Raw genomic sequence first — 25,159 nt, forward strand, 5'->3', positions numbered from 1 at the left:
TGAACTAAAAAAGGTTGCTCTGCAGAACCTGAGAGTGGATGAAGTAAATAATAAAAACAAATCCACGTTCACAAAGAAATGCACATGCTCTTATTTCACGTCATTGCGCGGTTTCAAGATTACATTTAAGACGATTTAAACAAAAAAAAAAAAAAAGAAGATGGTAACTTTTGATTAGAACGTTTTATGCTCTTTTTAAAGACCTAGTATTGAATATAAATCTATAACTCGTTCAGGTTTCCATTTTAATTGCGACATTAGAATACAGTTCACTGCAATCTACTGCATTGTACATGGCTACACTATTACAAACAAACTTTAAGGGTTCTTCAGCTGTCCCTCTGAAGAATATTTGCAAGGTTTAACCCTTTACCTTCCCAGTAGAACACTTTTGGGAAGCTAAGAACCGTTAACTAACGCACAAGCCCTTCTTCTTTTTACTAAGTGTGTCATGAGTGTATAAAACTACACCAGAAAAAAGAAAAAAAACAACAAAACAACAACAATAAAAAACTAGGCCTGTGTGTTTAGCAAAAGTACTATTTTAAGGAATATATTTTACATCAGTTACCTTTATCTTCTTGGATCATAAATCTCCATGACCATTTAAACGACTGAGATAGAGCGGCTGATTGAAGAGTGTGTGACAACAGTGACTTAAGTTCTCAAAAAAAAAAAAAAAAGAAGCTTCCTGTTGATCTTCCCGAACACCCATCATCCCTCCCACAAGAGCTGACTGGTGTGTTACTTGGAAGATATTTCAGTAGTAGGATTGCAAAGTGAAGTGTGTGTCTATGAAATCAAATAAATAAATAAATAAATAAATAAATAATGATAATAATAATGAGAATGAAAGAGTCATTAGATGTTCTATTGCAAGGCGTAATATTAGTACTTAATATACAATAATATATAAAATCCCTTACTACTAAAACTGATTAGATGCCTACCTGCAACTGATTTTTGATTTTTATAATCAGGAAAATTGAAAATGGTGCAGTATATACACGCTGACTATTTCACGTACAGTAGTGTGGACTATTATCTTTATGATGCACAGTATGTGTCTGTAGCTTATGTCTGTGTCTGACCTCAGGCTTGCTGTTAGCCAGATCTTTTTTTTTTATATATACCACAGCATTGTTGAAGTCTGATTGGTCAGATTTAATTAGCCTTCTCTAACCGGGTTTGAGAATAGAAATCGAAATCACAAGTTTATATTTAATGTACTCGTTGTGATACATTCTTGTTTCTAAGAACTTACACACGGGACTTGTATAGAGAACAATCCATTACCTAAAACTAATAATAAACAGATTAAAAATATGTTGTGTAATAAAAAAAAAAAAAAACAACCTTTAATTATTTATTTATTTATTTATTTATGTAGTTAGTTTTTGTAAATATGGCGACTTTTTCTGGAGATGTTTATTTAACATTTATGGAAGGAGTCTCCAGTGTCAGCTCTTTGTAATGGTCTGTAATTTTCAGTCTTGATAAAGGAGGAAGGAGTTTGCACTTTTTTTGTTTGTTTGTTTTTCTTTGTCTTGGTAACTTCGAGAGAGAGAGAGAGGAAAAAAAGGAGGCTGGTAATGTTATAAGTGATAACAGGAACTAACTTGCCTTTGCAAGTATTAAACAACATTGAATGTAACTTCAGTGCTGTGAAAAAGTATTTGCCCTTGTATTTGCCTTCTGTTTTTTTTTTGTGTATATCTCATGCTGAATAGTTTTATATCTTCAAACGAAATACGATATAAAACAAAGGCAACCTGAGTAAACACACAATACAGTTTTTATTTATTCTTTTTTTTAAGCAGAAAAAATAATTATCCAACGCCTATCACCAATTTGGAAAACTAATGTGCCAGCTTTAGAAGCATTATCCTAACTGTAACCAAACACTTCTGATAACTGGAGATCAGTCTTTAACTTACTTCTAGGACTAGGACTTATTGGATCATTGTCTTGTTGCATAATCCAATTGCACTTGAGTTTACGGACCGAAGACCGGACATTCTCCTTTAGGATTTTCTGGTAGAGAGCAGAATTCACGTTTCCCTCAATTATTGCAAGTTGCCCAGGTCCTAAAGCAGCAAAGCATCCCCACAGCATCACACTTCCACCACCATGCTTGACTGTAAGTATGATGTTCTTTTTGTGGAATTCAGTGTTCGGTTTGCGCCAGATGTAACGGGACCCCCGTCTTCCAAACAGTTCCACTTTTGACTCATCAATCCACAGGACATTCTCCCAAAAGGTTTGAGGATCATCAAGGTGTTTTTTGGAAAAATACAGACAAGCCTTAATGTTCTTCTGTGTAAGCAGTGGTTTTCACCTCTCCACTCTTCCACGGATGCCATTTTTGCCCAGTGTCTTTCTGATAGTGGAGTCATGAACAGTGACCTTTGTTGATGTAAGAAAGTCCTGTAGGTCCTTCGATGTTGTCCTTGGGTCTTTTGTGACTTGCTGGATGAATCATTGCTGTGCTCTTGGAGGAATTTTGGAAGATCGGCCACTTCTGGGAAGGTTCACTACTGTGCCGAGTTTTTCCATTTGGAGATCACGGCTCTCGCTGTGGTTCTTCGGAGTCCCAGAGCCTTTGAAATAGCATTGTAACCCTTCCCAGACTGATGTATTCCAATCACCTTCTTCATCATTTCTGGAATTTCTTTTAACTTTGGCATAGTGTGTTACTCCGTAAGACCTTTTAACCAACTTCAGGTTTGCAGTAATCAGGCCTGGTTACATCTAGTCCAGCTGAACCCCGTTATGAATGCAGTTTCCTAGATTTAGGGAATTATTAACTATGGGAGCAAACACAATTTCACACAGGCCCGGTTGGTATTGGACAACTTTTTGTGCTTCAATAAATAACATTATCATGTAAAAGCTGTATTTTGTGTTTACACAGCTTGCCTTTGGTTTTTTTAGCTTAGATTTTGTTTTCATTTCTGAAACAATTTAGTATGAGATATACACAAAACCAGAAGAAATCATGACTGTACAAATGGTTAAAAGTACTACAATGTGTAACTCATTAACCCTTTAATCCATCAATTATTTTAAAATATATCTAGATCATGTCTTTTTCTTTAAAAAAAAAAAATCTTTTAAAAAACAACAACAAAGAACTAGTTTTAAAAGCTAAGGCATTCATTGGAATCTGGCACAAAAATAATTTCTTTTACTTTTCATTCAGGATTTTGTTTAGAATTGAGAATTGAGAACTGAGAATGTCCAAATAGTCCAGAAATCAGGATAATGAATTATGTTAAATTCCAGCATTGCTCTGATTTGAGATTTTTCTAAAATACCAACCTTAAATTGACTGTCGAGTTTATGGACGTATGCAGGAAAGGGTTATCCATCCATCCATCCATCCATCTTCAACCGCTTACTCCTTTTCAGGGTCACGGGGAACCTGGAGTCTATCCCAGGCAGCATCGGGCACAAGGCGGGGTACACCCTGGACAGGGTGCCAGTCCATCGCAGGGCACACAATCACACACACATTCATACACTACGGACACTTTAGACACGCCAATCAGCCTACCATGCATGTCTTTGGACTGGGTGAGGAAACCGGAGTACCCGGAGGAAACCCCCGCAGCACGGGGAGAACATGCAAACTCCGCACACACAGGGCCGCGGGAGGAAAGGGTTAATAAATATAAAAACGTAACCAATATAAGATGAATAAAGCACTTCAAAATGTGCTGTTATTGGAAAATAATCTACATTGTAGTAGTAACGGTGAATCCACTTCACGCCAGGCTGCATCACACCACCTTGTCACTGATCATTTTCTTATAACAGCACACTCTACTGTATTTTAATCCTTACTTGGTGCACAATGAGGTGTTTGAAAAGCCTAGTAATGCTGCAGTGCCTGATACACTCCCACCACCGCAGCGCTCACTAACATGCCACCCCAACATTAGTATCAATGCTGTTCTGAGATCTAATATAAAGACGCCTTTATTTATCGCATATACATTACAGGACAGTGAAACTCTTTTCTTCACATACCCCAGGTTATTATGAGGCTGGAGTCAGCCATGATGCAGTACCCCTGGAGCAGAGAGGGTTAAGGGTCTTACTCAAGGGCCCAGCTGACATGACAGTAAGTCTTTTGTATACCTCCAAAGTGCACCATAATGGTAGGTTTACTCGATAAACTGGATAGAATAAACTGTTAGTGTATAGAATGTAGTTCTGGATTCAGTGAATATAAATACTGAAGCTGGATAGTTTTCGAGAGAAAAATGCAAAGATTTAAAAACAAAAAAACAACAACAACAGTAACATGACCCATCTCCTCCCATTAGCCTCGCGCATGCGCATGCGCAGTACGCCTCGATTCTACAATGACGTTGCCTAGTCTATGGTCGCTTGTTTTGTTTGGCACTCCCTAGTTTTGTTTCTTCGAGCCGGCGTTTAAAAGTCTGCCCCGGAGAAGCCATGGCCGAAGAGGCCTCGGGAGCCGCCCGCCCGCCCGAGCACGACGGTAAGACCCGTGGGACGCTAAATGTTCTAGTTTGCGGCTTCTTTTCGGTTGAATCCCTCCATGTAGGCCTGCAGGCCTGTGCGCGTCCCCGGACTCGGCGGCGCGCAGTAAGCCGGTGACGCGCTCGCGCTTATCGGATAGAATTTCAGCCTCAGTTCTATGTCATCAAAGTGTTGTTGTTGTTGTTGTTGCTTTTTGCAGCAGTAGCAGCATGTTCAAATATGTCATTAGTCTGTTTACATCTGAGCTTCCGAGCATTAGCCGGCATGCTAGCACTTGCAGGCGCGAAGGCGAGCTGTCAGTCTGCTGGTGAACTTTGACAGCATCGATTCCATGCAGAGACCTGGTGATGCGAGGTCTGTGCACGCTGATAAACACCTGATCACTGTGTCAGCTTGATGGATTTCAGATGAAACCACAGGATGTGGGTGTATTTTAGGGATTGCACATGTCATGATCCTGTACGTTGGTCTGTTTCGTGGAGCTCATAAGCTCAAATGATCCTGACCCTGAGTCTTTACTGATAACACACTGGTGCACGTGCTTGGTTGTCACACTGTGCATCATATGAAACCCATTAAAGGAGTGGCTCATGACATTTACACACATTCATTCTTTTTTTTTTTTGTGTATTTATTTATAGATATATGGCTGAGAGTGCAGAGCAGTGAGCATTAAACATTTTTTTTTTTTGGTTGTCAATTGGAGTGTTCACACCCAGGCGTAAAACGCATGGCGTCAAAGCATCAATTTTGTGTTTTAACGTCAATGGGTTCGTTTTCGACCAACTGGCCAAACCAATAAGATTTGCACTTTTGTTGACGTGCCCGGAGCCGCTGAAGTTACGTAAAAGTACGACTTTGTACTCGAGTACGAAACTGTCTTGCCGCCGAAGAAGAAGCCAAAGGAGAAGATGCAAGCAAGTAGCAAGATGGAAGTTGAGCTACTGGTGTCTTTGGTGTCTGAACGCCGAGAACTTAATGATCAGTGCCACCGCGACTACAAGAACATTGATAAGTGGGAGTTGTTGTGGCAAGGAATATTATATATAATACATAGATATATATATGTGTGTATAATTGCATGTAACTTTAATGAATGAATAGCAGATGAGAACTTCATGACTCATTTATGATGCGTTGGCTATTTTTTGGACGACACTGAAATGCAAGCATATATTCTACATAATCCTACACTAGATCACACTTCCTACACGAAATAGCATCGTTTCTTTATTTGTCTCTTCCCTGCAGATGATAATCCACTGATTGACAGTCCATTGTATTTATTTTGCACCTGGCATATTTATATCTTATATATGTGTATATATATAAGTATTCTTGACCTCTAAAATAGCCAAGTGCCCCATTATTGAGTCGTTGTAAGCTCATATTGACCACAAAAAAGACTATTCATTGTCAGCACTTCATCAGTCTGCAGAAACATTAACATTTTTGGGCACAACAATAGTTGCCTTATACCCACCCCCCCCCCCCCCCCTCCCAAAAAAAATCCAGGTCTTCCCATAAGTATGTGAATGCTATTGCTGTGACTTTGAATGCATTCGAATCATTATTTATTTAAAAAGAGTATATTGTTTAAAATGAGAGCTTCAAGGATTTAGCTTTAAATAAGTATTTATTGCAGTGGCCAAAAAACCAAGGACCTTACGTTTCGATAGAACATGTTCGATCAGAATTGCTGTAGTGAGTGCTGGTGCTTACAGAGATTATGAATTAATCTCATTTAGCCAGTTCGCAAAACGTGTGTGAACTGCTTTTTGCAAAGACGTAAATACCGGCTCTCTTCTTCTTCTTCTTCTCAGTGATGAGCGGGTGTCAGAAACGGAAAGTTGTGCGGCGCCACCTCGTGTACCGGGGGTGTACTTTCATTCAGCGCGTCGCCCGCGTTTAACGCCTGAGTGTGAAAGCAAAAACACGCTGCGGGATAAACGTACCGTTTAACGCGCTGCGAAAAACGTACCGGTGTGAACAGGCCTTAAAACGCTGCCATCGTCGCACACAACTTTATCTCGCATGCACGGTTGACCGAAGGCTTGGAAAGCAGCCAATCGTAGTGCGAACCGTAACTGTTGTAACGTAGGTGTAGATGCATTCGGGTAGTTGTGTTTATACAACTGTTCACGAGCTTCGATCGGGTCACTCGCACCGGTGCGCCTAAACGTCTTTTCATACAGTCGTTTTCGGTCGCAAACGAGACTGAAATGCTCACACTGTAGAGCCCTGCCCAAACAGGCTAGCACTCTGACGCCTTGTTTCAGAAGGAAACGCGTAAACATGCAGCGTCGATTTGGGGACTTAAAGAGATGGAAGCCACTGACCACCCTTGGGTATTCTTCAGACTAATGTGGTTTCCTATGTCACAAGTTGATAAGTAGTCTTGAATAGACTGACAAACCTGCTTTCGGACAGTGATTTAATGGTATTACTTTAAAAAAACTTATCCGAAGTGTGTTGCAGAGGTGTTAACCGTAATGGGTACACTGCTCGGTTTGATGTAGGCGTGCACATTCTTAACATTTTATCACTTGGGGAAACATTGCTGAAGAACATTGGAGGCAACGAATGCGATTTGAGCAAAGAGTTCGCATGTTGCTAAATGGTACTAATAAGCGTCCATTAGATAAATTAGCCATAATAATGATAACACAGGCTATGTGCGACATTAGTAGCCCGTTATTGATGGTACATTGTTCACACGGCGTGTCGATGTGATCGAATCGAACACTGACAGAAGTGAAGCTCTTTAAGCAAGCTGTGATCTGTGAAACTTTAACATATATACATACACATACCTGGGCATCTGATATTTCTTTTATAATCTCATGCCGCCTTACAAAATGGGGGCTATTTTTATCTTGCAAGCACAACAGTGTCCAAAAAAAGCGACTTGCTCGATCCAAAATGGAGCACCGAATGATGTAACAGTTGCCTGTGGTACAGTATGATGTGCATCAAATAGAGGTGGTTCTATGATTTTTATATATATATATATATATTATATTATATATATTTTCATGGGGAGCCAAGGGGGGATTTAAAAAAAAAACATTACCCAGCTGAGGATATACATGTGATGGACCCCTTCAGATTCCTACATCTTTTCCTGCAATGTATTTTGGGGCTTTTGGTCGCACGTGATGATCCTGAATATTTCTCTGTAAACGTACATTTTCACACTCGGCCCAAATATTTGATTCCACACCCAGGACCAGTTCTGGGTTCATTTGAGAGAGGGGCTCATAATCATGTTAAAGAATTCCTTCTGAACTGTTGCTCAGTTACACTATATGATTAAAGGTTTGTGGACACCTGACCATCACAACTATATGTGGGACTTCCCCCAGACTTTTGTCATAAATTTGTACAGGATGCCTTTGTATGCTGTAGCATTATAATTTCCTCTTCACTGGAACGAAGAAGTCGAGCCCAGACCTGTTAAAGCATGACAATGTCCCGGTGCACAATGTGAGGTCTATGAAGACATAATTTGCCAAGGTTGGAGTGAAAGAACTTGAGTGGCCTGAACAGACCCCTGAACACCCCTCCACCCCACTGAACACCTTTGGGATGAACCGGAACGCCAGGCCTCCTTGCCGGACATCACTAACGCTCTTGTGGCTGAATGAGCACAAATCCATACAGCTCCACTCCAAAATGTCGTGGAAAGCCTTCCCCAGAAGAATGGAAGTTATTATAGCAACAAAGAGGGGAAATAAATCTGGATGTTCAGAAAGCACATATCAGTGTAATCGTAAGGTGTTCACAAACTTTTGGCCATATAGTATATTTGACTTTTGGTAGTAAAATGACAAGTTGAACCAGTCACATTACTCTGCTCACAGTACCGACTTAAGATAGCACCAGGGTTCAATCGGAGCAAGCCGCAGACCACCATTTTCAAGAGTACGTCAACAAATGTACCCCACAGACACATGTGTGATGGGATTTTCACTGAAGGCTGTATAGATATATCTTGCTCACAATAAACGAAATGTGGAGAATTTGAGTTAGCACACTGTTATTGTGCTGATTGACCCCAATGGTAAACAATGTTCTACTGCTGTGGCAGGGCTTCTCCAGCAGCGTATCGAGGATCTGGAGCAGGAGCGGGCCGAGTTCCTCAAGCTCAAACAGCAGCTGGAGATGGAGTTCAACCAGAAGCGTGCCAAGTTCAAGGAGCTCTATTTGTCTAAAGAAGGTGAGCATCAAATACTGTTACATGCCAAAAGTTTGCGGCTACTTAAAAGAGAGAATGTGATCCAGTCGATGGCAAGATACTGCAAGATACCTTGCAGTCTTAAATGTCTTGTTATTTAGCTGAATGCTGGGTCACTGGTGCTCCTGGGCTTCAAACTCACTACCTTCCAATCCTAATGTCACAGTCTTAACCAATAGGATACCAGACACTCTATCTCTCTCCATTACCCGTTCATAACTGGATTACTAAGAGCTAAGAGACGCCAGGCAGTAAAGCAACGGTCCATTTAATGGAAAACTCAATCCATCCGTGTAACAGCTGCGAACACAAACGATACCGATTAAAAATTCATATTCGGGTAAGCGCAACCCGTGTTAGAATTCACCTTTAAAAAAATAAAAATAATTTAAAAATTCCATCGCTCTTTTTCTACCTCATCATCCTCGCTAGACTGACTTTTCCACCTCAGCCACATTTTTTTTTAAAAATGAAGTGGATGGATGTCCTAATGGTCCAGTGCACATTAGAGATGATGTTTGCCTTCAAACATAGCACTCGGACAGATTCACACGTTATGTTTTGAGTGCAGTGACATTCTCCTGAAAGCCCACTTTAACATTTACTCTCGTTCAAAAGGCGTGGGCTGCCTGCCATCTAAATTCACTTGATGGTTCCATTAAATACTGTAACGTGCCAAAGGTTTGTGGCTACTTAAAAGAGAGAATTTGACCCGGTTGATGGCAAGATACAATCTTGCAGTCTTAAATGTCTTGTTATTTACCAGCTGAATGCTGGTTCTGTGGTGCTCCTGGGCTTCAAACTCACAACCTTCCAATCCTAATCTCATAGTCTTGACCAGTAAGATACCCGACACTCTATCTCTCTCCATTACCTGTTCATAACGCCATGACACAAAGAGTGGGCTTCCCCTTTTTCTCATGACACATTTTAGCTTATGTGTCACGGTTAAACTCGGATATGCAAATCAATACGCTGTCGACGCTGGAAGGGTTATTTCCTGCAGGCCAGGATGCCGATCTTTCAAATGTTTCAGATCCAAAAATTTGAATGAACCGCCAGAGCAAAGTGTGAAAACCTTTGCGATATTTTTTCTTGTCTGTGCGTGTAGACTTGCATAAAAACCAAACGGATGGAAACCCTAATAGTGGTGTAACTGTCACTTTTCACTACTGCACCTTAAACAAGCACCTAAAACGTTTACGTTTACATCCACACACGCCTTCATTGTGGACATGGTCAAGCGAGGAAGTTCGGAAAGAAATCTGTGTCTGAACTGCTCTGCCACGTTTGCGCTGATTAGCTGGTATCTGGTGTAGAAACTGGTGGGACACCTGCTTGAAATGAGCTGCCAGTCAAATACAAAAGCCTCAAATGATAAAATTATAGCCCATAAATTCCCGTTAGATGAACCTTTTGTTAAAACTCTCAAACTCCTTGCGGTCTACAGCCCACTGTTTTTTGTTTAATGGACAGCTAGTATTCTCGTACGGTTCTGGAAGATGATGAAAACTCAACGCTCTGTTTTGTTTTTTTTTTTTGCTTCCTCGGTGTACCTCTCAGTGGAGCTGAAGCGTCAGGCGGCATCTCTGGAGAGCGCCCAGGCAGAGCTGAGCCACCTGCAGACCCAGCTGGCCAAGGCTACAGCCGAGATGGAGAACATCAAAGCCGTGGCCACCGTCTCGGAGAGCACCAAGCAGGAGGCCATCGACCAGGTCAAGCAGCAGTGGCAGGAGGAAGTGGCGTCCTTACAGGCCATCATGAAAGGTAAGCGTGCGCTGAAATCCACGAGCGGTTCAGGTTTAGCCCAGGTGGAGCTAAGGAGACGGAAAATCTCATCAGAGCCCTGAAATGTTTTTTTTTTTTTTTTTAAATGTGGTTTTTCCTAAGGTATTGTGTTATTTCCTAAACTGTCTTTGGAATTTGGTGACTCGTTCAGCTTGAGAAACTACAGCTTTAAAGATTTTCGAGGGAAAGTGCTTCTAACGCATCTCCGTTACGGAGGTGGCAACTCCTACAGTTTAGTCGTGTTTACGATTACTCAGCTGTTGTTAAAGCGATACAGGAACCAGCTGAAATAGACTCCAGACTATGCACCGATAAACTCTGATTGCTGGAAAGGTTAATTTAGGACATGGAACGTGGAAAGCGCATTTGCGGTTACGTTCACATTAGCTCTGCGAGCTTTGTGGTGAATTCTCAGACCTCATTCTTGCAAAGCTGCAGGTTAAAATGTCCTCCGAGTCGCCATTTCATATTTCTTTGAGTATGTCACTGGCCTACTTCATAATTAGCTTTATTTATTATGTACTGAGCTATTTTGTGTTCCTTGGGCAGACAAGGTATTGTTTTTATTTTGATTATTTTTTAAATAAATACATACTAATATTATACACTTTTATACGTTATTATTATTATTATTATTATTATTAAGTGCAGTGTAAGATGGACATGGACCAGACTGCTAGGTTTTTGCTAGGCAATGTTGGCGCCTCTGTAGTCGTCACTTCAGCGTGAATGTTTTCGTTGCCGTGACAACTTCTTGTTTTTAAAAATAAATTCAAGCGTGTGAGTTCTTTCTCACGTATTATGCTTGTAGCAGGTGCACGTCTACAGTTACACCGACCATGTTAACCATGTTACGCTTGGACTAATGCAGAAGTTATAACACAGTAAACACGGTCTGGAACTTAGGCTAAATAAAAATCCCCCTGCTACCTCAGAGCAGTTCCTGATTTAAATACCGTCCTGAACGGTATCTATGCTGTATCTGACCCGTGTTCAGACACGTTGCGGGACTACGAGGTGCAATTCCACCAACGACTGGAGCAGGAGCGAGCGCAGTGGGCGCAGTATCGCGAAGGGGTCGAGAGAGAGCTGGCCGAACTGCGGCGCCGCCTGTCTGAAGGCCAGGAGGAGGAGAACCTGGAGAACGAGATGAAGAAGGTCAGTAAAAATCACTAATATTTCCTGAAAACGTGAGGCTAATTTTGCTCGAGAAGAATCTGGTGTAATTTTGGTGCGCAGTAGTCATGTTTTCTCGGAACAACGGAAAAACAAACAGTGACTGAGCGGAAACCGGTTTTCCCCCAGGCCCAAGAGGATGCTGAGAAGCTTCGCTCTGTAGTGATGCCGATGGAGCATGAAATCGCTGCTCTCAAGGCCAAGCTGACGAGCGCAGAGGAGCGGGTTAAGGAACTCGAGGCAGCTAAGGTCGGCTATGAGGAAGCGAGAGTCAGACTGCTTCTAATTATTAGAAATGCCTGATTTGACCTTTCTATTTAGTTTCTTGAGAAACTTTAGGGAAGGAAGTACAGCTTGTAAAAGTGTGACACTTTGAATATCTGTGCGTTATTGTTGCACAGGTGAAGGAGCTCAACCACGTTCTCGAGGCCGAGAAGTCGTGCCGGACCGATTTGGAGATGTACGTCGCTGTCCTCAATACCCAGAAATCTGTCCTCCAGGAGGACGCAGAGAAACTTCGGAAAGAGCTCCACGAAGGTGCGCGTTTAGTGTGCAGTGCTGATTCAAGGTCTCACTGTGTGTGTTTCCTTTAGTCAAAGTCAAGCAGCTGCACCAGTTCTAATAATAAACTTGTGCTTAGAATCATTTGCATTTCTTTAAATGGTGCCAAATGGCTTGGGGTCTTAACAACGATCCAAACTTCACGTCCTAATGTTCACAAACGACCAGAGAAACTGTCAAAAACGTGTACTTTACGTCATAGACGTCATTTAAAACATCGCTAGATGGACATCAGGTATAAAATATAAAACGTGTGTGTGTGTCCACGCAGTGTGTCACATGTTGGAACTCGAGCGGCAGCAGCACAACCAGTTGAAGCACACTTGGCAGCGCGCCAACGATCAGTTCCTGGAGTCGCAGCGGCTGCTGATGCGAGACATGCAACGCATAGAGAGCGTGCTGAGCTCTGAACAGCTGCGCCAGGTGGAGGAGATGAAAAGGAGGGACCAGGTACAAGAAGTTCCGCTTTGTCAAACATTAGACCTGTTTATGATGCATTATAATAGCGTCCTCTCTTTCTTTTCGCTTCGGATGCAAATCGAATTCTCACGCTGATGTATATGTTTTTTCTTCTTTCAGGAGGAGGACGAGAAGGAGCGGCTTAGTCAGGCCCAGGAAGCCGGCGAGGACGATGGCGCAGACCACACGGAGGCCGCAGAGGACTCTTTCCTCGGTATTTCCATAGAGGAGGTACCAAAACCACAGCATTAAAAGCATAGTACGACAAAGTCAAGGGCCGTACTTCGTATCGAGCGTCGACTGTTTGACCAGTCCGATATCAGACGCTTTTGCCGGGCTTGTTACCAAGACGACAAGTTCGTAAGCTCGAACTCGCTTAGGATGAGGCTTGTTTTAAGGTAAACAAGACTGGATTTGCACATTTAGAGGCATTTTATATTGAAACGTTTTGATTTCCGGACTCCGATCTAGTATAACCCCACCACACTAAACTAAACCGCGCGCGTATTACGACACTGTGAGCAGGAAGAAGAACAAAACAAACACTTTTCTTACCGTTTTAAATAGTCACTCGTTGACTCGCCGGTCGTAGTTTTGAGTCTTGATGCAGCTCCCCTCAATCTGGCCGGACGTATCCGGTTCTCAATCGATATCGGCGGTTTATTACGAATTATGACGAGTTGTAAATCTTGCATATGGAACTGGGCCCTGCTTTGTTAAACGTCCTCATTTTATTGTCGGCTAACGCCGTCGATACAAACACACCGTCCTGAATCGAAGCCATTCTCCTAAATTGTGTCTTCTGCGCCTTTTCACGTCAGTCCCACCTGAACCACAGCATCCACAGCTCTATACACTCGCTGGACGAGGACGGGCCGGACTCCTGCGATCCCTGTAGAGACGGCCTCCGCCGCGTCCAGTCCACAGACAGCCTGGGCTCGTCCGGAAACGCCCTGCAACCCCAAGGACTCAACCACAAAGCCAAATCAGCCAGCAACCTGGACGAGTCGGAGTTCGGCCCGCTGGTCGGGGCCGAGTACAACCCCTCCGTCGCACCTTCTATCGGCTCCCTGCCTTTCCTCCTCACCAAGGACCAGGAGAAGGCCATCAAGGCCATGACGCCCGAGCAAGAGGAGACGGCATCGCTGCTCTCGAGCATCTCGCAGCGACTCGACGCCACGTACCTGCCTCCAGCCGGCTACCGATTGGTCAGCGACTTGGAGTGGAACCTTCTTCAGCAGGAGGTAGGAGGATCAAAATAACAGAAGGAAAAAATAAAAAAGGGATGTGCGAATAGTATTTGATTGAAGTGCGATTGAAATGCAGTTGGAGCGAAGAGGTTACGCTCACGTAGTGGTGGCCTTTGAACACGAATGAACGTTGGAGAGCTAACAACATGAAGCATATTCGGTAATATTTATTTCAAAATATTAGGTAATACGTTATAATTAATAACAAATTAAATATAGTATATAGATATAGCGAGTGAATTGTGTTGATTTATTTATTTATTTATTCCTTGTTTTCTTTCTTGTGAAGTATTTCTCAAAAATTCTGTACCAACTTTTTGATCTCAATCCATTTCAACCACGTGACTGTGTGGAAGACTCCTAACCGAGGACCACACGAAAATAAAGGTTTAATAGGCAGACAGAGGCGGCCTATTAAATGATTTAAAAAAAAAAAAAAATTGTCATCTGAACTGTGGTGTACAAGTCACATGACGAGTCAAAAGTGCTTTCGATTTTTGTGTGTTCCTCTATCAGGGGACTTTCACATTCTATCCATCGTACCTCATACCCAAAATTAAGGCGCAGATACATGTCCTTTAATTATATATGGTACTTTATTTCCATTTGGTAATATTATGGAACAGTATTATATAAAAATGATAAGACACTTTGTAACGTGTGTGTGTGTGTGTGTGTGTGTGTGTGTGTTGATCTGGCGAGCAGTTGAAGAACGCGGGGAGGAAGTTGGGCCGGCGTTGTGACATGTGCTCCAATTATGAGAAGCAGCTTCAAGTCATGCAGGGGCAGGAGGCAGAGACACGAGATCAGGTCAGACTCATGCTTCTCTTCTATGCGCTTGAGTTCCTCCAGTTTCCTCCCGAACCACTTCTGGCGCTACTCTAAATTGCGCCTAGGTGCGAGTGTGTTTGAAGCATAGCCAGTAGCCATTTTGTTACAGTGGTGGACATGCGAGTTACTTTTGAGTTCTTATAGTTATTAACCTCAATAGTAAAAGTTATAATTATAAAGCTCAAGTACTCTACATCTATATCTCTATCTAATATATATATATATATATATATATATATATATATATATATATATATATATGTCCACTTGATTCTAGTATGTTCTGTTAGTGGAAAGTTCAAGAATTAAAAAGCTCCATGGATGTGATAGATAGCCAATATAGTATTGTGTACACATAAATAATGAGCCTCACTCTGTTCACCTTTGGCCCGTTCAGGTGAAGAAGCTGCAGGCCATGCTCCGGCAGGCCAACGATCATCTGGAGAGGACGATGAGCGAGAAGCAGGAGTTGGAAGACGCTGTGAAGCAGGGCCATGAAGAAACCAACACTAAGGTAGGAAACATTTTTAGCGTCACCGTGCGCCTCGAGTCCGGACGGGCGTGGCCTCGCAGCGACGAGACGAAAGCGTTCCACTTTGTCGTCGTTTAGCAGTGATTTAAAAAAAATTTTTCAAAATCATACACGCACGAGTAGAACTGGAATAGACACCGTGCCGTTTTAGTCAGACGGATGACGCCCGTGTCCAACAGGTCTCGGCGCTTATGCAGAAAGTCCAGGAGTCGGAGACGACGCTGAGCGCGCTCCAGCAAGCCTTCAGCCAGGCCAAGAGGAACACCCAGGAACAGATGGTACGGTCACCACACACACACACACACACACAAACACAAGATCACTGAATGGCTATACGCTGATATTTCACCCAAATAGGAGCTAACAGGAGCTTTTAGTTTATTTTCCAAAAATTTGACAGTGAGGACAATAAAAGTGACTGCAGCCATCCATTCATTCATCTTCATCATCATCATCATCATCAGCAGCAGCAGCAGCAGGAGTGGACACATCAAGAGCAGTAGAATAATTACATCTCCAGGCTATTAGTATGTTATCGATAGTAGACATTTCGGTATGCAGTTTGGTGTTAAGCGTAACCAATCAGGAACAGACAATGCCGCTAGCTCCGCCCCCACGATACCCACATACTTACTGTACAAGTCTTTTGGTTACTTTGAACCACTGAACTGGTGGCCAGTGGAAACAGAATATTTTCTGACACGAAAGGATCCAGAACTCACACAGTGAACCTTTCAGTTAGATCACCAGTTAGATCGTAATTTGTTATGATCTTACCCCCCCCCCCCCCCCCCCCTCCCCCAAATTATTCAGAACCGCGGACGCTCGTTAAACCTTCAGCTTTTTTTGCCTCTTGCTCTGTTGGTGTTGTACCAAGCAGGTGATTTCCTTTTCCTGGGACTCTTCAAACTTTTCTGTACTTTCCTGGAGATTTTATATTGTGTTCTCTGTAACAAACGTCGTGTTTTATTGCACTCGGGAGCGTTCACGCCATTCGTCCGCGTTTCAGCCGCACCTTTTACTTTCTTTTTGTGTGTGTGTGTGTCTAAGGTAAACACTTCTGGAGTTATGAGCACGTGTGTGAACGTATCGTGTAACCCCTGCGCTCTTCAGAAAGAGAGAGGCACGCAGACGAAACGTTAGATGATACGTTAGCCTTTCGAATGCCGGCGACACCACGATTAAAATATCTTTGCGCCTAGTTAACAGTCTACTCTTTTAAAGGTTAAAAAAAAAGTCGTTTTGTTCAGCTCGCTGGAATTTGAACCGGGTCCGAATGGTCTTCTGAAGCCCATGGTTTAAATACCGCACTGGTTTTGCTTTAGCCAGAAGCTAGAAACACTCCTCAGTCATTGCTTGTCGAAAAAGGGAGTTCTCACCAGTCACTGGCTGAGAAAACGACGCAGAGCCGACGCCTACAGCGCTGCTCTCTGTGCTTCATTTAATAAGTCGTGCATTCCTTCAGATCGCTCAGGGTAACATTTGGAGACGGATATCCAGGACGGGGTGAAAGTGGTACAATGCTTAAGTTTTTTTTTTTTTTTTTTGGTCATGGCAGAGCGTTCAAAGTTGAAAAAAATGTCATTTTTCCAAAACGCAAAACCCCAAAACACTGCATGACATCAGGCTCTCTGGACCAATCAGGTCACAAGTTGGAGGCAAGCACGAAAACCAAACAAAAGGTACTCCAACCTGTTTTCGTGTGTGTACTAAAGCACCCTGAATATGCCATGTAAGCTGATTGTGTGTGTGTGTGTGTGTGTGTGTTTCTCCAGGCTGTGTTGCTGAAGTCCCGGGAACAGGTGGCTGAGGAGCTGAGCAGGCTACAGAGAGACAACGAGAGTCTTCAGGGCAAACACAGACTTCACCTGACGCTGCAGCAGGAGGAGAACTTCCAGATGCCCACAACCACCCAGGTACTGCCGAGATCCTCATTTAAGAACACAACTCCTGATTGAAATGTTTTATGGATCTTGAAGCTGTCCAGTCCTAGCTGTGGATAAATTTCTGTCCGAGGAGAGACTCGGACAGCGGACGATGTCCTTCTGTATTCTGAACGGATGTCTGTGATGTCTGTATAACACAACCATGCTGATTTCAAAAATATCGAATTGAAGTGTTGAGGCAATGTAAAAAAAAAAAATAATAATAATAATTTGGTATACATATCCATGTGAACGTTTTACTGTCGTAGTTAATTGTAGCTAATTTTTGGTCTCATAAACCATGGATTCGGATAGTAAAGGATCTTTAAACCCATATTCGCCCCTTAGGAGCTCCAGTCTCTGGTGCTGCAGTACCGCGAGGACATCGTCTCGGCGCGCACGGCATCCGAGCACCTGGAAGAGAAGCTGAAGGCCGAGATCTTGTTCCTGAAGGAGCAGATCCAGGCGGAGCAGTGCCTCAAAGAGAACCTAGAGGACACACTACAGCTGGAGATCGAGGGCTGCAAGGAGGAGATCGGTGAGCCTCTGAGCCGTATAAAAGACGTGTGTGTTGGAGTAGAAGAAAAACTGAATCAGGGAAAGGAAAAAAAAAAAAACCCCATCCAAATGGTTGGAACGTAGCACGTTAGGAATGAAAGGAGTGTTCAGATCCATTGAGCTGTTTTTATTATATTTTCTATTTTTTTTTTTTTAGAGAATGATGTTGAGGTTGCGTACACTTCAAAGGAGTTCTCAAGGAGCTGGTTGCGCCAAGAGGGTTGATTCCTGATCATAAGATGGTTGTCATTTTCTGGATGGGAAAATTAGCACTGTTCCACCACCTAGGAGTCATTTTATTTAAATCTTTAGAAATTTAAGCGTCAACGAATTCTAGACCGTCCCATTTGTTTACTGTTTTCCAGTTTGCGCACCAGCTAGCTCCTCCTTATCGAACGATCGCTACAAACCCGAGAGCGGAAGGCTAACGCCTACGAGACGCGAAGCCTCTGCATGTTTCCAGACGTCACGATCCCGAGCCAAATGTTTCCGCAATTTCAAATAAATAAATAAATAAATAAGCTACAATGGGGAAAATACTATAAATTATTGCATCTACAGGTTGGAACGTTTGAGTCGGAATAGTTTGCAAGCGCGCGAGTATAAACACGACGAGGCCGTAGTAGATGAGTTTTTCCTGTCCGGCGTGATTACGTTTTTACATTTACGGTATTTGGAAGACGCTCTTATCCAGAGCGACTTACGTTTATATCATTTATACAACTGAGCAATTGAGGGTTAAGGGACTTGCCCAAGGGCCCAACAGTGGTAGCTTGGCAGTGCTGGGGCTTGAACTCCTGACCTTCTGATCAGTAACCCAGAGCCTTTAACCACTGATCCACCATCGCCACACGTGTTGACGTTCAATGTCCCCGACGACCTCCGTAGTCCCGTTTAACCATGTTATCAACTGCCGTTTTCAAGACGCGTAAAAGCTTAACAAAACCGCGAGTGGAGTATTCCTGACGTATTTTACGTCGTAGAATATAACGTGAAAACACCTTGAGCTTGTGTTAACCACAGACCTTATTCCAGGCGTTTAACCAAAAACCCTTCGACTTCGGGAACACGGAACCGGAAGTGCTGAGATGTTAACTCGTTTCCGTGTTTTTATGACTCATTTTTGCAGCACTCTATTGCTATTCCACGTTTATTTCTCTTTCATAGCTCCAATGTTCACATTAAACCGATTCGGCTCCCCCTAGTGGTGTGGAGTGTTGTAGAATATCAGTTCTTTTTGAGTGAAATGACTTGGAAGTAGTTCCTTTTTCTTTTTGTTTTGTTTTGTTTTTTTTTGTTCTTGTCCTTCAGAACATGGAGCAAGTACTAGGTATTTGATTGAGGTTGCGGTCAAATCGAAGCTGGTTAAGAAATTACTTTCTTGCTTAACGCCAAAACAAAATGGAAGACCCAGTTCCTCTCATCTGCTCTGATTCAAATCTTTGTTTTCCCTCCCCACCCCCTCTCCTTCTCCTTCTCCCTCTCCCTCTCCCTCCATTGGGGACATGTGTTCAGACATCCTGGAAGGTATGATTCACTGGCTGACTGTAGGTACATGTGTGTAGGCTGTCTGTCTCCACTGGTCGTACTAATTCCATTTTAACGCTCACAGTACATAACATAACACATCACATTAATCTCATCTGAGCACACTGTGTTCTGGAGTGACCGCACCGCTTACACAGACGTCTAGAAGTAGCCGTGTGGCTGTGTGTTGGTAGCAGACCCTCGTGTGGCATGCCCTTGTGTGTGGTAGTCTTGTCTGATGACGTCAGTCACGTTTGTTTCCATGTCGTAAACGTCAGCAGACGAGGTTATGGTGCGTTAACGGCCTGTAGAAGGATAGAGCTGAACTTATGGCTTGTGATTGGGAATGACCGAAGCAAAGACGTGTTTAAATACGTTGCAACCTTTCGTACGAGCGGTTTGACAAGCAGGGAAGAAAACACAAGAGCGTGTGCCGCTGTTATAGGAAAATAATCGACGACCGTCGATTATTTTTTAATATCGGCACATCCTGATGTTTTATTCCTCTTATAACACGGCCATTTTCCAACGCGAACAGGTTTAAGATACAAAAGGACAGCAATGTTATGACTTGCGTTATGTTATAGCAGCGATAAACCATCGTTTACTCAGTATCTTTTTCTAATTTTTTTATTCTTTCTCTTAGAGGTCGACCGATTGAGCGATTTTGCCGGAACTATCGGTTATTTGCAAAAATCCACACCGATAGGTTTTCCCGGTTGAAAAAATCCACACCGATAGGTTTTCCCGGTTGCGTCCGTTGCGGGAGCGGTCGAGAAGGGTCCGCCGTCGTTATACAGTACGAGAGCGGCCTCTAGAGGCGAAATAAAAACCATCGCTGACCAATTTTGCCCTGTTATTTGAAGTGTTTTTAAAATAAATTTTTTTATTTAAATTTTAAAATTTATTTGGGGTGCTACTTTTTGGTTCAGTTTGGATGTCTGTCTTTTATTTACTTTAATATTTATTAATAGTTAATATATATATAAATATTTATTTCATTAAAAAAAGTACAGTACATGTTCATAGTACAGTCAGTACTGTTTATTTTTGTAATAAAGTTCAGCAGTATTTTACTTTGAGTGTTATGTTTTCATTCAGTATCAGTTTTAAAAACTATCGGCCGATTTATCGGTATCGGTAAAATCCACTATCGGTCGACCTCTCCTGTCTCTTTGAGTTAATTAAACAAAAAGCGCAATCTTTTACAAAACACCGACTCTGGAGTCTCCTGCCAAAAATGTTAAATAAACGTCTCCTAATAGCAAGCGTCACCACGTCAACAATTAAACTTTTTTCCTTTGTTAATAATAACAAACATGTCTTTGTTTATTATTATTATTATTATTAATATTAGATTATTGTAAAAATAAAAGTCCTCGTATAAGCAAGGATAACGTATTAGAACAAGCGCGTTAATATAAAAACCATAAGCCTTGCATCCAGCACCATGTGTGTCTTCCGACCATTCAGCAGCACTGTGGTAAAATGTACTTGTCCCTGTGTGATGCTCTGATATCTAACCAGCACTAATGTTCTAGTGTTCTCGCTCTAGATTATGCTTTGTCTTGCTAATGGGACATTTTAATCACCATATCAAGTCTAGTGCTACATACCGATCATACAGTACACAGCGTTTAATTCTGACTTCCGTCTCATCTTCCAGCGTCTTTCTCCAGCCTGAAGACGGAGTTGGAGCGAGTCAAGGCTGAAAAAGAGCAGGTAAAGAACCCTCCGAACTAGCTGGAACATCCCGAATGATAACTGAATAATGGATTGGAGGTGTTTTGAATTTGGCTGAACGTGTCCTGTTCTGTTGTGAACAGCTAGAGAGCAGCTTGGCGGAGAAGAGCCAGGCATTACAGAGTGTCCAGGGTCTGAAAAGCAGCTTGGAGGAACAGCTCAAAGACACACTCTCCAGCAAGGTGCGATCACGTGACTAGAACAGCAAGAAGGATTCGCTCATGAAATGTCCGCCATTATTCCGCTCCCTTTTGGTGAAAATTGCTAACGTGGCCGATTCTAACTCGCCCCTTCTAGGCTTTATTCTTCAGTGTTACGTTTGAATGTACATTTGCCGACTATGAATCACTTTTATTTGCCGAAAGTCTCACTGTGTTCAAAAGTTGGCTTTCATGTTGGAAACCAGTGTGTAAAGTGTAAATATATATATAGCCAATCAGATTAAAACTTTCCAGATCCCGAAGCTCTTGCGACGAGCCGATTCGCCAAAATACCAATGGGAACTTCGGCTCTTTTTAAGGAGTCAGATCGTTTGGTTCGGCTCAATACTGAGAGTCGAGTCTTTTGGCTCCCGAACAGCACGTCGGCGTTTATTTCTCTAAACTGGACAAATTTTTCCAGAAAGGTTGTCGAATAAACCATTAGAAGTCGCATTTCATCCACAGACGACACTGTTGGGACTGACGAAAAGAAATCCGCGGGGGGGGGGGGGGGATTGAATCGGTGAGCCGAGTCAAATAAATCTGACTCCCTGGAACTGTGCGATATCGAAACCAATTGCTGACGGGGTTCAAAACCCACATAAAACCCTCCAGTGAAAGGAGCTAGCTCTGACGCCTGTTACAACTGACTTCTGTCCAACTGGGTGTGCGTTCGGGTTTTTACAGACCGCCCTGGAGAGTCAAGTGTTCGACGAGAAGGACAGAGCACAGAGACTACAGACAGAGCTGGATGTCAGCGAGCAGGTCCAGAGAGACTTTGTCAAGCTTTCACAGACTCTGCAGGTAAATATCATGTTAGTCTCGCGCACCAAATTAAACCTAATCAGGGGATTTAGCATCCTGGGCGCGTTCATTATAGAGTAGGCAGCCATTTTGAAAGTCTTGTGAATTGTATTTTTATCAGCATTACTGTCGTACGTTGTGCTGTTATTGGAAAATGATCACCTCCTGGGTTTGATTTCATACCCATTGCTTACTTTTATGCAATCCCGGGTCTCATTTAAGCCTGTCCTCCTTTTCTCTCAGGTCCAGTTGGAGCGAATCCGGCAGGCGGACTCTGTAGAGCGAATCCGTGCCATCCTCAATGACACCAACCTGACAGACATCAGCCAGCTTCCTGAGACATGATACTCCCTCTTCTACTACTTCTTCTCCTTCTTCTTCTTCTTCTTCTTCTTCATCATCCAGCATCCTTCTTTCTTTCCCTATCTTCTCACACACACACACACACACGAACACACAATTTCGTCCCTATGTTTCTCAGATCTCCCAACACCTCACTGCGTCTCCTAAAACCCTTGCTGAGGGGCGGGACACTGGCATGAGGTGGCCTGGGCTTTTTAAAAACACTTCAGTGTACCTCTAAAGAAAAAAAAGAAAGAAAAGAAGGCTCTGACACACGAGAGGTTGGAGAACACTACGACATTATTACTACAGCTCTTCGAGCATGTGACTAAATGTGAAACGTCTCTGTCATTTTCCCCCCAGTTCATGCTTCACTCTGTTCCTGGCCACCTTTCCGACTTCTACACCATCTGCTGAGCCTAAAAGACGGAGACTTTATGAAGGATCTGCTAGTAGTATTTGTACATACGTGTGTGTATACAGAATATATGTATATTGCGTTAAGTTAATTTGGCCGTACATGTGGCTTCCAGCCGTTTTTCCTGCGTCCGTGACTCATTTCATAGTCATAACCCGTGCTGTGTCAGTATTCCTCCCCTATGTCGTTTTTTTTTTTTTTGTCCCTTTTCTTCGAGTTCAAACACTTACCAGACAAATCGAGGACCTCCACCACTCTGCGATGTTTCGACTTCGGTGGGTCTGATGCCGTTTATAGACGTCCCGTTTTCTATCCCCGGACCTGGCGATTTTTTTCCACCGCTGCGTCACGACACGCTTTCGGAGATGGCCGTAAAGACGGACGAGAGGACACTAAGTCTGTAGCTGCTGCTATGTCCTGAAGCTCGGTGAGGCGAATACCGTGTTCGTCATTTCTACTATAGGGAAACCGTTGGGATTTGTGTCACAATTTCTGAACCGAACGCAAGCGATTGTTTTTTTTTTTTTTTATGAGAATATTAGTCTGGCTGCTTCTTAAACACCTGAATTAGTTCTGGATTAGTCTACTCAGGGGTGGACAAATCGCATGTTTTAAGGCTTGGAAACCTAACAGTCTTTAAAAGAATTAAAAAAAAGAGTAGATAACGTAATGTAATACCATATCCCAGGCTATTTTGCTAGTTATGTATGTGAATGAAATCATCCGTGCAGCTATTTAATCCGAGTCGTAACATCCCGTGTGTGTAGTGCAGCAGGTGGTGAAATTCGGAAAGAGTACTGTGCTGTAGCTACAGCGTTGAGGGGAAGAATCAATTTTGATTAATCGATTTTGATTGATTGGCTTAGCGGATAGCACGTTCGCCTGACACCTCCAGGGTCGGGGGTTCGATTCCCACCGTGACCCTGTGTGTGCGGAGTTTGCATGTTCTCCTCCGGGTACTCCGGTTTCCTCCCCCAGTCCAAAGACATGCATGGTAGGCTGATTGGCGTTTCCAAAGTGTCCGTAGTGTATGAATGGGTGTGTGTGTGTGTGTATGTGATTGTGCCCTGCGATGGACTGGCACCCTGTCCAGGGTGTACCCCGCCTTGTGCCCGATGCTCCCTGGGATAGGCTCCAGGTTTCCCCGCGACCCTGAAAAGGATTAAGCGGTATAGAAGATGGATGGATGGATGGATGGATTCATACCAAATACCAAGTGGTTTTTGGTTGTTCAACAACCAAAGAAAAAAAAAGTCCAGACACGTAATCATCATCATCATCAGGTGATTTGTCCACTCCTGCATGTGACTCACTTTTCTAAACCAGATCATGTGGTAATAACATTACATGTATAGTTTGTACAAATTACGACAACTTATTTTTCACTAGAAGCGCAGCCGTGATTGAGATCACGATGTCGAAATGATGTTCCTCGTGTTGGTGTGGCAACGCGTTTCTCTGGCGCGACACGCACACAATTTCGTTATTAGTAGCTGATGAAATACGGCTTCCTTTTTTCTTTCTCTCTCTCTGTCTCTCATTCAGATGCGAACGTCTAGACAACACGAGCTTACGCAAACGCTGCTGGTTAAATGTGAGCAGCATTTCATGGCTTGAAGAATGTTTTTTTTTTTTTTTTTTTTTAAACTGACGTGTGTCCTCTTTGCCTTTTTAATTCATATCCATCCTGTCCATCTAACACTCAACACACACACACACACACAGGCTACAGTTGTGGATTTCTGCTGCTTCCCCGTTTAATTCTATCCGACACGATGAACTTTCTAACTATTTTTTTTTTTTTTTTAAATATTCACAAAGCTCTAAACGACAATAATATCGTGTGTGGATTAAACCGAGTGACGAGTTCATGTTCCTTTAATCCGGTATGATTTCATGGTTCTACTTGCTTTGTGGAAAACCGTAGTTTAACGACATCATTAACGTTCTGTTCGCATGGAAGATTTATAAACTGTACTGTGTACATATCTCTGTACATATCTAATAAACCAAACTCGACTTAAAGCACAACAGAGGGGTTGATCTTTGGATGATTCGACTTGGTTCATACGTCACAGTTGATCTGACCTCAACAACCACAACACCACACACACACACCCGCATCATTTGTGATGTATACAGTTGTCCCCAAAAGTTTGCATACCCCTTGCAGAATCTGCTCAATCTTAATACTGTTAACAAAAATAAGACGGATCATAAAAATCCCATGTTTATTTATTTAGTACTGTCCCGAAGAAGTGATCTCACGTAACAGATGTTTACATATAGTCCACAA

The 25,159-nt window shown here is 42.8% G+C and overlaps 1 protein-coding gene across 2 annotated transcripts; it reads left to right on the forward strand.

Annotated features, from left to right (window-relative positions):
- The first annotated feature begins 4,347 nt into the window (after window positions 1-4,347).
- On the forward strand, window positions 4,348-24,974 carry rabep1 (rabaptin, RAB GTPase binding effector protein 1). Of its 2 annotated transcripts, XM_053618342.1 has the most exons (18): window positions 4,349-4,510; window positions 8,603-8,731; window positions 10,313-10,516; window positions 11,535-11,695; window positions 11,843-11,962; window positions 12,115-12,250; window positions 12,546-12,724; window positions 12,854-12,964; window positions 13,555-13,977; window positions 14,689-14,793; window positions 15,212-15,328; window positions 15,526-15,624; window positions 17,122-17,262; window positions 17,620-17,809; window positions 21,023-21,078; window positions 21,183-21,281; window positions 21,987-22,103; window positions 22,347-24,974. In XM_053618342.1, exons 1-18 carry the CDS (start codon window positions 4,465-4,467, stop codon window positions 22,446-22,448), a joined length of 2,535 nt encoding a protein of 844 aa, XP_053474317.1. In that variant the 5' UTR covers window positions 4,349-4,464; the 3' UTR covers window positions 22,449-24,974. The 2 variants fall into 2 exon arrangements, with proteins under 2 accessions (XP_053474318.1, XP_053474317.1); XM_053618343.1 differs by lacking the exons at window positions 21,023-21,078; window positions 21,183-21,281; window positions 21,987-22,103; window positions 22,347-24,974 and adding an exon at window positions 17,987-21,015 and having other exon boundaries at window positions 4,348-4,510.
- The last annotated feature ends 185 nt before the right edge of the window (window positions 24,975-25,159 follow it).

The sequence above is a fragment of the Ictalurus furcatus genome, chromosome 28 (genome assembly GCF_023375685.1).
Source record: "Ictalurus furcatus strain D&B chromosome 28, Billie_1.0, whole genome shotgun sequence".
Classification (NCBI taxonomy): Eukaryota; Metazoa; Chordata; class Actinopteri; order Siluriformes; family Ictaluridae; genus Ictalurus; species Ictalurus furcatus.

Coding starts and splice junctions, on each gene's coding strand:
- rabep1 (XM_053618342.1), top strand. CDS start 4,465: ATGGCCGAAGAGGCCTCGGGAGCCGCCCGCCCGCCCGAGCACGACG. Junction 12,251..12,545: donor TCGGAAAGAGCTCCACGAAG/GTGCGCGTTTAG, acceptor GTGTCCACGCAG/TGTGTCACATGTTGGAACTC. Junction 12,965..13,554: donor TCGGTATTTCCATAGAGGAG/GTACCAAAACCA, acceptor TTTTCACGTCAG/TCCCACCTGAACCACAGCAT.